This window comes from Peromyscus maniculatus, chromosome 6, assembly GCF_049852395.1.
Source record: "Peromyscus maniculatus bairdii isolate BWxNUB_F1_BW_parent chromosome 6, HU_Pman_BW_mat_3.1, whole genome shotgun sequence".
Taxonomy (NCBI): Eukaryota; Metazoa; Chordata; class Mammalia; order Rodentia; family Cricetidae; genus Peromyscus; species Peromyscus maniculatus.
In genome coordinates, this window is record NC_134857.1 from 37,837,614 (window position 1) to 37,851,265 (window position 13,652).

The window sequence follows — 13,652 nt, forward strand, 5'->3', positions numbered from 1 at the left end:
AGTAAAATACATAACTGGGCCCAGTGGACAGGAGATAAAAATAATTTCGAATTTTCCATTGAGCTGTTCAGAGTCAGAAAGACAAACAAATACATACATATATTGGTATATGTCTATGTATCGCCTAGCAGCAGTTCACAATGTGTGGATTATGACTCCTTTGAGGGGGGGGCTCTAACGACCTTTACCAGGGTCACGTAAGACCATCAGAAAACACTGATATTTACAATTTGTAACAGTAGCAAAATTATACTTATGAAGTAGCAATGAAATAATTTTGTAGTTGGGGGTCACCACAACATAAGGAACTGTATTAAATGGTTGCAGCATCAGAAAGATTGAAAACCACTAGATGTTTTTTGTTGTTTTTGTTTGTTTGCTTGTTTGTTTTAATATTCAGGCTGTATACTGAGCCATGCTAAGGCTTCAGAGATACCCAGGATGGACTCCCAGTGCCTGGATGTGGCTCCAAAGGATACTTAAATCCAGAAGAAGCTGTGAACATCTGGGCTCTGAGAACATTCTTGTCTTGGGAGGGAAGGCTTGTGTAAGTTTACGGGGCTTTCCACCCTGACAGACCGCCAATCCTGGCAGCCAAGAGGCCTCCAAGAGTAAAGTGTGACCCTTAAATATCAAAGGCTTATTGTGAAATAAAGCCCTAAGCAGGTCACCGACTCAGGCGTGACTCATGTCTTGGGGTCCATCGCAGACGATGAGTGGAATGTGGCTCTTCTCAAGTAGGAGTACTGAGGGTTAAATCAGAACACTTAACTTGAAAGATCCAGATCTGGTCCCCCGGGAGAGGTCAGGAAAAGCGCTTTTGAGAGGCGATCCCACTGGCTTCCCTAATCCTGGAAAGGGTGTATCAAACCATGATGCCATATTAGAAGATACAAGGGTGTGTGTGTCGGGGGGCGGGGGTCTCCTTTGAGGAAGGCAACCTCAATTCTGGGTCACCTTTCTGCCCTGCGCAAGTCCTGGCTCAGACCCATCTCTGTCCATATTCTCTTTTCCAGACCCTTCGGCCACCATCCAATCAGCCCCCATCCTCTGGCACGTCCTTCTAGGGACTGGGGAGGCTTCGGGGGTGTCAGGCAAGCCAGATCACCAAGATCATTGCAGCCAGGAGCCTGGCTAAAGGAGGGAGGAGGACCCTGGACGCAGCCACGGTGGGTGCGCCCTGCCAAGGAGGGCGGAGGGCGGAGCGGAGAAGGAGGGAAAGGGAGGGCGTGAGAGCGAGTGAGACACAAGAAAAGCTTGCGCGCCACCGCCCTCCTCGGGAGAGAGGCTGGAGTGAGGCTGAGCAGAGAACCGCATTTCAATGAGGACCAGCCCCGGCGCATCCGTGCACTAGCGGCTGCAACCCAGACGCCTGCCGGTGCTCCGCAGATCCAGCCGCGCCCAGTCTTGCGAGGACATCTCCAGCAGCCGGCCACAGACAACCCAGCGGCCACCCGCGACCGGTGCGTGTTTTACCTGGGTTGGGGAAGGAGCGGGCAGGCCCCGCGGTGCCATCTGACCGCAGCTCTGGTGGCCTTTGCCAGGGTGGACCCCACTGGGCGGCCGCCGCCCCGCCCGCCGTTCCTCGAAAGGCGGCTGCCTGGGGCTGGCCAGTCTGGACCGGCCCGGAGGCGTTGTGTGCCCGCGGCCCCGGGGCTGCTGGCTCCTGCCTCTTTTGTCTGGTGCCACCCGTCTTTAAATAGGGAGTCTGGCAAGCTGGGCCCACCAGGCTTTCCATTGCCTTGTTGTTGGAGATGGAGAGTCAGGGCGGAGGAGCTGGGAGAGGTGCTTGTCATTGTCAGGACTGGCTGTGGAGCTAGGACCAAGTGGTCTAGGAAGGAGTGGCTGGGCCTGGCTTCTTATTGTGTGTGCGTTCCCGAGTGCCCAGGAGAGTGGCATGTGCCTGGTGACGGGGGTTGCAGTGTGGGTGTTGCAAGTACCTTTTTTGCATGGTCTCAAGTTCCTCTGGGGACAGCCAGGCAGCCTCGTGTACGAATTAGTACCTGCAGTGCTAAAAGCATGCAGAGAGGAAAAGACATTTTCTTCCTAGGGGGAGCGCACACACAGCGCCGCATTGCCCCACAAAAGAGGCTGCTTTTGAAAACCAGGTTTTGCGAGGCATCACCGCTGGATTTAGCAAGGAAATGCTAGTGGATGAGAGAAGCAACAAGATTTCATTCAAAACGGCTCCCTTTCTGACTGCACCTGTGAATGTGTGCCCAGGTTACTGTGCACACACTCTCAGCTGCCACACTACAGGGTGTTCCACAAACCTCCCCCCCCCCCCAAAAAAAAGCGTGTCATGACTGTTCCTAAATATATCGCCTTTCAATGAGAAAAGAAAGTAGGGCAGCATTTAGGTATCGAATGTTGCATGAATGCAGGTTAGGAGAAATTTCAAGAGAAGTCATATGCAGGAAAATTTAGAAGATGCTCACATCCTGTGATGTGTTGGCTTGGGGTGGTGCATGCACTCAGAAGATGCACGCGTGTGTCTTTTATTCCATGCATTTCTATTCACCTGAATCCGAATCAAACTGCTAAAATATGCCTTGGATTTCCAGATGTGATACCTAGGGTTTATGCTAGATTCTTGTGTGGTGTGGTGTGGTGTGCTTGTGTGTGTGTGTGTGTGTGTGTGTGTGTGTGTGTGTGTGTGTGTGTGTTTCTAAATTGCTGAAATGCCAGCTCATTCACAGAGAGAAAGGTGAATATAGATATTCCCCAGAATGGTGAGAAATCTCACTGAGAACAATGGTGCTTTTCTGGCTTCGTGATATTTATAGGAAATGTTCACATTCTTCTCCACCCATGATTTGTGGTCTCTGTGGCTGAGGGCTGTGAGTACCTCCTAGGTGCCAGTACACATCTTGAGACCTCTAGCCACTCATAGTCTGTGAATGCAGGTCCGGCATGCTCTAGCCAACATCCTCCACAGGAAGTGGAAGCCCAGGGAATTTTCTTCTGGAGTTCTTAGTTCACATGTACAACTAAGTCTCTGAAAGCTGAGCCAGCAGAGGTGAAGGAGAGAGCACCTGTTTTCATACCACACATGACTACCAGAAGACCAACATGTGTAGGGCAGGCTTTGACCTTCACTTAGTGAAATCTGTGGCCTTAACAGCAATTTCATTTTGAGCATAGTTCTGCTTTGGGGGCACCATCTCCTCCTGTTCACTGATGGGAAGCAGGAGAGGTAATCCCTGCCCTGGATGAACCCGTGACTCAAACAAACAAACTCTTCTCTGTTTTAAGTCATTTTTTTTTTCCTCTTCATTTGGATTCTTGTTCCTAAAAGCATTCCCAGCTTGAACAACTGCCAACACTTCTTGGTGACTGTGAAAGGCTGAAGACCCTTGGTACTTGATTTTCATTGTCTCTGGTCACATCACTGTGCCACCCTTTGCTAGATCTCTGTTTATTTCTTTTTGTTTATATCTACTTGGAAGGAAGCCTCTAGGAATGGAAGAATGACCAATGCCTTTAAAAAGGAAGGAAATCCAATCAAAAGCCACCTTGACCTTTATCACTTGGGGAGTTCTGAAGAGTACTGAGTGGGCTTAACATAGCAGTCTCCTCCAACCCTCCTCCCCTCCCCTTCCCCCTCCTCCCTCTTCCTTTCCCTCTCCTCCCTCTCCCTTTTCCCCCTCTCCCTCCCCCATTTCCTCAACCCCCATTCTCAAACCACACACCTTTTTGAAGACAGATTATTTAACAAATATATGGACAAAGTAGGAGCAGGTACCAATATCGGAGCAGAATTTTGGTTCTGTTGTGCAGCTAACACCTACAGGATTGGTCCCAGTGGTGACAGTTTTAAAGTTATTTACTTCAAAATCAACAAAACCACTTCACAGCTTGTAGAGTTTTAATAAAGATGCAAAATTAGATTATGATTGATTATTTGAGAGATGAGAGTCAGTTTTTCTGTTGGAAGAGAAGATGCACTGAACTCAAACTGAGGTTTTAATCCTATTGTGATTCCTTTGTGTCCCCTTCCCCCACCCAGGCCTCTCAGTGGACTTTCCAACACTAGAGCTCCTGATTAGTTAGGTGTTCAGCACAAAGTCACTGAGTTAGGCAGGTGTGGTAGCTTCAAAACTCATGGGACCAGGGCCTACTGTCATAGGGCTGGGGGTGAAGAGCACCTACTTTAGAATCAAGAGAAATCAAACTTGAAAATTCATCTCCCTCAACTGTAACTTGGAGACTGGGTAAATTCAGTTTTCCAGACCTAGCTTTGATGAGACTAGCTGCCTTGTGTGAGTTTTAGAAGAGGTTTTTGTTTGTGTCGATTTTAGCACATTATATAACTGATCGCTGAATCCTAGGGTCACTGTATCCTAGACACCAATTTTACTTCATTTCTGGTCTGCCAATTCTCTAGCTATGATTTTGTGTGTGAATTTTCTTACTGCAAGTTTTAGTTCATCAACTAACTAATTAATTTAGAGCTCTTTGAGACAGGGTCTCATGTAGCCCAGGCTGACCCTCAAACTTACTATGTAGCTGAAGATGGCCCATCGTGCTTGGTTTATCACAAATTTTAAATTAAATTGATTCATTCAACTGATACATAAACTTTGGTGTAAACCCACTCTGAATGGCTCAGGGGTCAATTTGCTGAAAGTTGAAAGGCTAGTCACAAGTAGCAGTTTTGTTGAGTTTGGGGAAACGTCCCATCAGTGACTTGGGAAGTACAAGGGAGCTCGATTCTTCCTTCAGACTTCTATCAGACTTATAGTCTATTTCAGTGTGTCTGGAATTTTGTCATTAAAAATGTATCCTGAGGCTTTTCCACTTTCCAGATTGTTGGGCTGAAACTCTGATCTTCCCGCAAGGAGGACAATTTCTTTATCAGTTAGCTTGTAGCAAGAATGGCTTTATCCAATAAGCAGCTTGCTGCAGCAGGGCCCCATAGGAGGCAGACTGGGGACTGTGGCCGTTCAGATCTCTTTTCCAGAGGCTCATGGTATGGCAGTCAGGTGCCTCCCTTGCAAGAGCAGGTAGAAGAAGGCTCTGTCTCCACTAGTTATCTCTGGGCCAGGGGCAGGAATAGAAAGCATATTTTATTTAAACAAATCTGTGCTCATCGCATGCAAGCTTTGTATGTATTAGTAGTTAATATGAATGATGAAGTAGGTGCTAGTCTTATTCCTCTATGTAACGGAGTTTTACAGGTGCCAATCAAGTAGATTTCTCAGGTTATATAGTTAATACTGGGTCAGGAATGTTCTACAGCCTCAATGCAGCCTTGGCTTCCTTAACCACAGAGATAGAGTGACCCTTAGGCGGACAGCGAACTATGCTGCCAAGTAAACACATCTTCCATTTTCCCCCTCCCGGATCCTTTCCTCCCCTCTCCTCACCTTCCTCTTGTCTCCCCACTCCTCTTCCTCTCACCCACCCTCTTTATGGTCATCTTCTCTTTTTAGCCCATTTTATTACCAAGAACAAGCAGAAGGTCTGAGGGGAGGTCACTTTTAGCATATGGGATATGTGTTTATGTTCAAAGTCTTTCTTAAAAGTAGGTAGAACTTCCCATTGATTCAATTTCTTCTCCACTTGGCCGTAGGGAGCACACACTAATTAAAGCTCCTACAGACTGGCCACCAAATGCTACCCGCTTCATTTCCCCAGCCTGCTCATTTTTCTACCTGCCTATGGGATTGGCACACTACCTGGGCACAGCTCATGGGAACCATCCGGCAAAGCTGGAGTGTGGGAGTGGGGAAGAACGTTCCTGATTGAAATATCTCTCAACTGTATTTCTCGGAGAAACGTAAGAGGAAATACCCCAGGCCTCAGTTTCTCCACTTAGAAATATGCAGGCGACACCTTGAGAGGGTACGACGGCAGCCTGAGGGATGGTAGGCAGACAGCGGTGGGCGTGTGTATAACCAAACTCTGGTTGAGTAATAGGCTGTTAGCACTGAGATCTGCTTTTTTCTTCTATTCCTTGCTTATCCTCCTCCTCTTTCTCTCCCACTCCACAACCCAAATACATCACCAGTCACGGCAATGTTTCCTCCCAGCTGCTCTCAGGGCCTCTCAACCCACGAGCTTCAGGTAACCGGGTCTATGTTTCTTTCTGGGGCTCGCAGGTTCCACGCACAAGCCAGTCATGTCGTTCGGCAGAGATATGGAGTTGGAGCATTTTGATGAGCGGGACAAGGCGCAGAGGTACAGCCGGGGGTCCCGGGTGAACGGTCTGCCCAGCCCCACACACAGCGCCCACTGCAGCTTCTACCGCACCCGCACGCTGCAGACGCTCAGCTCCGAGAAGAAAGCCAAGAAGGTTCGATTCTACAGAAATGGTGACCGCTACTTCAAAGGGATTGTGTACGCCATCTCCCCAGACCGCTTCCGATCCTTCGAGGCCCTGCTGGCTGATTTGACCCGAACTCTCTCGGATAATGTGAATTTGCCCCAGGGGGTGAGAACCATCTACACCATCGATGGACTCAAGAAGATCTCCAGCCTGGACCAGCTGGTGGAAGGTGAGCTTTTGAGAACCTCTGGGGACCCTGCAGGCCACTGAGGGTTACTTATCTGTTAGCCCATGCCTAGGAGCCTCTTACTGCTTAACATGCTTAAGTTTCCTGTTCTGTGAAAAACGAAAAGAAAGAGAATGGTAATTAGCCAGGTATCCCCTGATAATGACAGACAGGAGGAAAAGGTGTCAACTCCCAAAGCATCCTGTCTGCTTTCTCAAACCCATATCCGGTTAATCTTAAAAGCTCCTTTTTGGCCGGGCGGTGGTGGCACACACCTTTAATCCCAGCACTCCGGAGGCAGAGCCAGGTGAATCTCTGAGTTTGAGGCCAGCCTGGACTACCAAGTGAGTTCCAGGAAAGGAGCAAAGCTACACAGAGAAACCCTGTCTCGAAAAACCAAAAACCAAAAACCAAAACAAAAACAAAACCAACCTTCTTTTTGTGTCCTTAGCTGCACAGTTCAGTGGTGTTTCTAAGACACCAACTGAACTTTTGGATCATAATGCCCAAAGGGTCTTGAAGTGCGGATATGAAATTTTAGAGTGGAGAGGGACCTTGGAAAGATATAAAACCCATTCATTTCATCACTGGGGACCCCAGACCTAGAAACCCACATAGTATGTCTGTGGTTGTATGATAAGTTAGTGGTGACTGCTGGACCAAAAATGGGGTCCTCTAACAATGCTTTCCCCTGGGTGCCTCCTGGGGAGGGTGACTGTCTTCCTGTGGCATTTGAGAACAAGAAGAAATTAGTCTGTTCGTATTATTTTAAAATCCAGTACATTCTAACAGATAATCTGTTGTGGGCATTTCATGTGAAAACCAGGCAGTTCGGTTCCAAGGATGAGGTTTGGCTCATCATCATTTGAACACAGCATGGAGTCTTTCATTGCTGTAGAAATCATAACCAATTTTAACCACTTTGAGTGTAATAACTGGTACTGAGTATCCCTCAGATTCCTTTGGAGAGGTTGTTCTGAGCTTAAGTTCTGAAGGTGAGGGTAAAGAGGGCGGCACCGTCAGACCACATACAGCCTGTCACTCTGTCTTTCTTCCAGCAGGATTTGGCCAGGTCCCACTGTCCAGCTGGGTCCTGGGCTTGTGTAGGTAGCAGGGAACATTCCATCCTGCCTCACTGGAGTCCAGGCTTGCAGCCACATGGCTGCATACAGGCAGAGCCCCCTCGTCTTCCTCTGTAGCTGGGGCTTGTGTGTGACCCCCCCCTTCCCCTGGTCCCTCTGCAGGAGTGCCAGTCCAGGCACAGTATGACTGGACTCTAGCCGGTGTGGAGCAGCCTGAGCTTTGTGTGTTTACTTTTCGGGAATTCACATCTCGTTGGTGGTTTGTCGCCATGCCAAGATGCCTGTAGTGTTGGCTCTTTTCCTTCTATTCAGAGGTTGGTACTTCCAGCAAATTAAAGAGGAAGACTGACGTGAAGTCTCTCTGTGTCAACTTTGATTTTTGTGCCATGTCCTTCGTACGACCTTGGTGAATACAAGGGAAAGGAAAACATTTGGTGGTGTTTTCCAAGTGCTCTGTAGCAAGATCAGATGGGTCGGATATCTGACCAGTCACCAAGACTTCCTGTGTGGAGTAATGGTGTTATAGAAAAAAAATGCGCTCAGATCTCAGCATGTCCTTGATAGTTGGGGGGTTGATGCCTCCTTCTGTCCTAGAGTCACTTGTGTGGCATCATAAGGCAGGGGTGCTTCTGCTTTTCCTGCTCGCAGCTGGTCTGGACTCACCATTGCCATTGATGGAAGAGTGGCCATGGGAGTGGCCGGTGACCATACTGCCTGTCTAGCAGTGACGTGACTGGTCACCACCATCTCGCCTCATCTCCTGTTTATAATACAATGCCTGCTCTGAGCTATTGCTGTCTTGGCTGAAGACAGTTGTGATGGCTGAAGTTACTGAGCATGTGTTCAGTCCTAGTCAGAACCCTCTTGAGTGTCTAAGTCCCTATGATTCGAACAGTGATCCCGAGAGGGGAAAAAAAAAAAATCACACATCGGGAAATGGTAGAGGTAAGATCTGAACTCTTTTCTAAAACGTCAGGAAGGCAGGCACTAAGATGCACTATGCTGTGACTTTAGCTCCTGCAAAAGGCACTTTTGTGTCTGTTTCGGTGTGTCCATTGTCTTCCGATGGACTGGGAAGGCAGACATTTTAGTACCAATTTATCTAGAGACCACCTATTCCTCTGCCTGGTAGTGGATCTCAATGAAATTTTTTTTTCTTCTACTATTTCTTGGAAAACTTTTTTTTTTTTGCAAATGTTTTTATTATTCATTTACTTCTAAAAGCAGAAGCTGCTGATCTCAGAAACACAGTCATCTTTTAAAAATATTTATTTATTTTATATGTATGAGTGTTTTGTCTGCATGCATGTATGTGCACCATGTGTGGACAGTGCCTCCTGCAGAGTCCAGAAGAGGGTGTCGGACACCCTGAAACTGGAGTTAGAGATGGTTGTGGGACACCATGTGAGAGCCGGGAACTGAACCTGGGTCCGCTGAAAGGGCAGCCGGTGCTCCCCACCACCGAGCTGTCTTTACAGCTCCTAAAGTCACCTTTTGACTTTCTCTCAATACTCCCCCCCCAACCAATATAAAGTAACTGCTGATGGACTATTCTGATGTTTAAGATGGTTTGACATTTTGTTGTTTTTTAAATATACCTTTTTCTTCTGGTTGAATGATATCTTTAGTGCCATGTATGCATCTACATTTTTTTTAAACTTTCAGTTAAAACTTTTTTTTTTTCATTCTTAATACCGACAATTAGCGTGCAGCTGCACTTAGTGTTAAAATAGCTGGGAATTCATTGATATTTGCTTTTTGTCTTTTACAGTTTTGCTTAGCTCATTAAAATGCAAAACGTTGCTTCATCCTCATTAGGCCCATACCCCCCACTTCGGAAACTAATTCATACAGACATCAGTTCATGATATCAGCTTTCTATTTTCCCTCCCAGTGTGACAAAGTTTGAGTTTCAATTTAAATCCCTTCAGCCAGTGTAGTGATGAGTGTGTTTGGCTTGCAATTATTTTTTTAAAGTTTGTTCTTTCTCACTTGGTCTCAGGCTAAAAATTCCAAGTAACTATGACAAATGCTGGCTTTATTTATAAATCTTATGGGCACTTTCTCTGTTTTATTATTAGACTCTGATCGTTATGCATCAGTGTGCTCCAGGCACACTGATAGTGGCTCTGAGCGCAAATTATGTAACAAGGGAATGTATGTCTGCACAAACAAGCGAATGTGCGTCTATGTCTGTAATATATTATATGTGCATGCTGATATGTGTGTACACATGTGTATTTAAGAGTGACATTCTCAAGGATTTGCTATCAAAATGGTCTTGATACGTTTTCACAAACCGTGATGCTCACTAAGGACAGCTGTACTGCAGCCCTGTTTGGGCAGTGACTCACCTAGGGTGTGACCTCCTTCCCCAGTTTTGAGCCATTTTGATTCTACTTTTGGGATACAGCTGTTGTGGAGAAATCAGAGTACCACACCTCAGTCTTTCAGACTCTGAGGAGAGAGATGTGGCAGGATCCTGAACAATGGCTGGCTGGTTCCTCCCCTGCATTTTCATCTGTGAGGCTGGAGGGCCAGAGCCTTCTCAAGATGCAGATGACACAGATAACGAGTCCTTGGACATCAATGTCTGTGCCTGTCGGATCAGTACTGCTGGAAACAGTGGGGTCCCCTCCCCTTCCTCCATTCCCACATATGTCTCTGCGCACGTTGCCTGACTCCACAGGAAATGCTTTGGGCAATCAACTGCATTTCACCCAGCAGTTAGCTGATTTCTCTCCTGCCCTGACTTTTGCTTGTCTGTCTTTCAGGATGGTTTTCTTTCTATCTTGGTGTAGTGTTTTGCTCTTTGTAACTCATTTACTTTCACTGGGCCTCTCTCTGACATGTCAAACAACTTAAAAATTCCTTTCTGTAAAACTCCAAAGCAGGCTTGCCATAAAAGTCCCCAAAGGCAATGAGTGTAGTAGTTGTGTTTTTTTTTCCTCTTTTATTTTTTCAGTCCTTTCTTAGTGTGACCAAATGTATTACAATCTACATATAATTAACCCAGAATCTTACCTTTAAATGCATCCCTTTCTGTATCTTGCTTTTCACTTAACATTATTACCTTGGAGATCCTTTCCTATCAGAAACATTTTGAACAAGTATGTCCTTTTTATTTACTTCACCATATTCCTTATATGGATGTTTAGTTAACTAGCCTTCTCTTGATGAGATTTTAAGATATGTGTAACCCTTTGCTGCTGCACATAGCATTGCAGTGAGCACACTTGGATGTATATTGCCCTTTCATGTTGGTGGTTCACTTTAGGATGACTGCATAGAAAACTATTGTGTGGAGGTAAAAGACTATTGGTGAATCCCTGCCCACCAAGGTGGTTCCAGTTTCCACTCTGACCACCCTCAAGATGACGTTGTCAAATGTCTTGTCATTTGCCAATATATCAAGAAAACACTTCTATCTTGTTATGGTTTTAATTTCCATCATTTCATGTGTTTAAGGGGCATTTGTATATTTTTCTATGCCTTTTGCTTTGTACCTTTTATCATTTTTTTTCCTGCCACATTGGCATCATCTTAACTGACATAGGATCTATTTTTTTTTAAAGTATTAGTCCTTTGTTTTAATGAGTGGTTTTTTCTAGACTCATCTTAACATAGTGACTTTGTTGATTGTGTTTTCTGTCATGTAGATTTATACTAAAATCTGCATACTCAAATATGCTAGTCTTTTAATTTATGGCTTTCTTTTATGTCTCCTGTGTGTGGTGTGCTCTGAGGTCAAAAAGTCATTTCTCTTCATCTTCTTGTTTCATTCCTATTAAAACATTTTAACGGAAAGAGTACGGATATAATATGTGAGTCGCGGATTAGATTTTACTTTTTAAAAATCAAATCATTTGTGTAAATTACAAATATTTCATCTAGAAATTAACTTGGTCTCGAATAACTATCACAAGATAGGTGCCTTGTTCATCCTTTGGCCAACTGCCATAATGGAAGGTCTACAACCTAACTCAATGGATGGAGCAACATGGCACAGCACTGAGTTCTGTCAGCTTTCCCACGGAGGTTGGTGGGAAGTTTATTGTTATGCAAACAGACATTGCATTTAGCTGCCATGTCTGTCACTTCTGCCAAGTAATGGCAGTCCTTGAGAGTTTTGAACACTGTTTTGTTAGCCTGCAGAATGTTGTCTGCTGGTTGGTTTGGTACTGAGTGTTTGGCATAGAGATTCCACAGAAGTAACTCCACATCCCTCTGGGGTACCATTTCTGTCCAGACGCCTTACCTGGAGTCAGCAACTCTGGGTAAATCTTTATTCTAACGTCACCGTCACCGTGTCCCTCTGGGCAATGAGTAAGTATTGTAGGAGAACCCTCGAGTCCCTGTGGACACGTTGTCTCTCCTCCAGCTGCTGCTCATGCATCCAGGCATTGACCAGTGGAACTGTAGCGATTATTGCTGTGGCCTCCTATTTGTGATTTTTTATTTCCTTCTTTACCTGCCACACTTTAGACATGGTGCCCTCCCTCCACTTTCCTGTCTCTGGATCATTTTCTGTGATCTTACCAGCTCCCATTATTTTAAGGCCACTATTAAATAATGACCCGTCTCCCCAGACCAGACTTCGCTTCTGCACTCTAGCTGCCTGGATGTATTCAGCTGAAATGACCCCTTAGTCTCTTCCAGCTCAGCAGTGTCATGTGAAATCCCCTTTGCCACTGTCCAGAATCTGCTTCTCTTCTCCTGTTACAGACCTCTCTGGGTGATGTCACTACCTGCTAGGTTACTAATATTTGCAAACTCCAAAAGGTCCTATGTTGAAACATAACCATTATGTGATGGTGTTAAAACACAGAAACCTTGTGACTAGGTCATGAGGATGGACTCACAAACAGGAGTACACGCTTGATAAAAGAGGCCTAAGGGAGCTGCCTTGTTCATTCCCACAGCAGGATGGTGCCATCTGCCAGGAAGGGGCCCTGTGAACCCACCAGAGTCTCAGTCTGGGACTGCCACTTTCTAGAATTCCCAGAAAGAAATGTTTGGCAGTTGTAAACTCCCTTGTCCATGGCACTCTCACATAGATGCCTGAATGGAATGAGATGAGCTTTATTTAGTATCACCCGTGATTTCTCCCCCTCCACCTTTCAAATCCAAGGTGATACCAAGCTTTGTTCTTTCTGACTGAGACATTTCTTCAACGTATTCTCTCCTTTCTTTTGCTATATGAAAGCTTTTAAGACTTTAATACTGTGGAGTTACAGTCTCACCCATTTTCAGGACTGAAGGAGAAATGCACACTTCTACAATAAAAATTGTAGAAAATTTTTGAACAATGGAAAAAGAAGCAAAACCATGTCACTTTTCCACAACCTAACTGTAGTCCTTGTTTTCTTCTGTCTCCATTAGCTTTTCTCTTACTGTGATAAGCACCATGACTGAAAGCAAACTGTGGAGGAAAGGGTTTATCTCAGGTTACATCTCATAGTCCATCATGCAGGGAAGTCAGGGCAGAAACACCGGGAAGGAACCTGGAGGCAGGAACTGAAGCAGAGGCCACGTTGGAGTGCTGCTTACTAGCTCGCTCCTGTGGCTTACTCATTTTGCTTTCTGATAAAACCCAGGACCACCTGCCCAGAGGTGACATATCACCCACAGTGGGATGAGCCCTCCCGCATCAGTCTTCAGTCAGAAAAATCTCCTTACAGACTTTTTTAAAGGCCAATCTGATGGAGGCATTTTCTCAACCAAGGTTCTTCCCAGACAACGCTAATGTGTGTCAAGTTGACAAACGAACAATCAAAGATCTAACAAGGACAGCTTCTCTCCTATCTCAGCTCAGACAGGTGTTCTCTTCAGAGGCACACACACACACACACACACACACACACACACACACACACACACACATTGAATCACAAGTAAGAGCATAGGTTCTGGAGTCAGACCAATCACTGTTTGAATTTTTTTTTTTCATCTTTGCTAGTCATGTGACCTTGAATAAGCTACCTAGGGTATTGTACCTCAGTGTGTCCTACAGTGAGAGGCATACTAGTGTTGGACTCATAAGCTGTGGTGAGATTTGTAGGTGAGACGGCAT

The 13,652-nt window shown here is 45.7% G+C and overlaps 1 protein-coding gene across 4 annotated transcripts in view; it reads left to right on the plus strand.

Moving 5' to 3' along the window:
* The first annotated feature begins 1,085 nt into the window (after positions 1-1,085).
* Positions 1,086-13,652, plus strand: part of Dclk1 (doublecortin like kinase 1) — a 302,152-nt gene continuing 289,585 nt past the window's right edge. For all 4 annotated transcript variants that reach the window (XR_006073105.2, XM_015996304.3, XM_015996303.3 and 1 more), the window contains exons 1-2: positions 1,086-1,463; positions 6,105-6,500. Coding sequence is in view for 3 of the 4 variants with exons in the window: in XM_015996304.3 (XP_015851790.1) it covers positions 6,125-6,500 (376 nt within the window). In the remaining variant the exon portion in view is untranslated. The remainder of the gene's footprint in view (positions 1,464-6,104; positions 6,501-13,652) is intronic.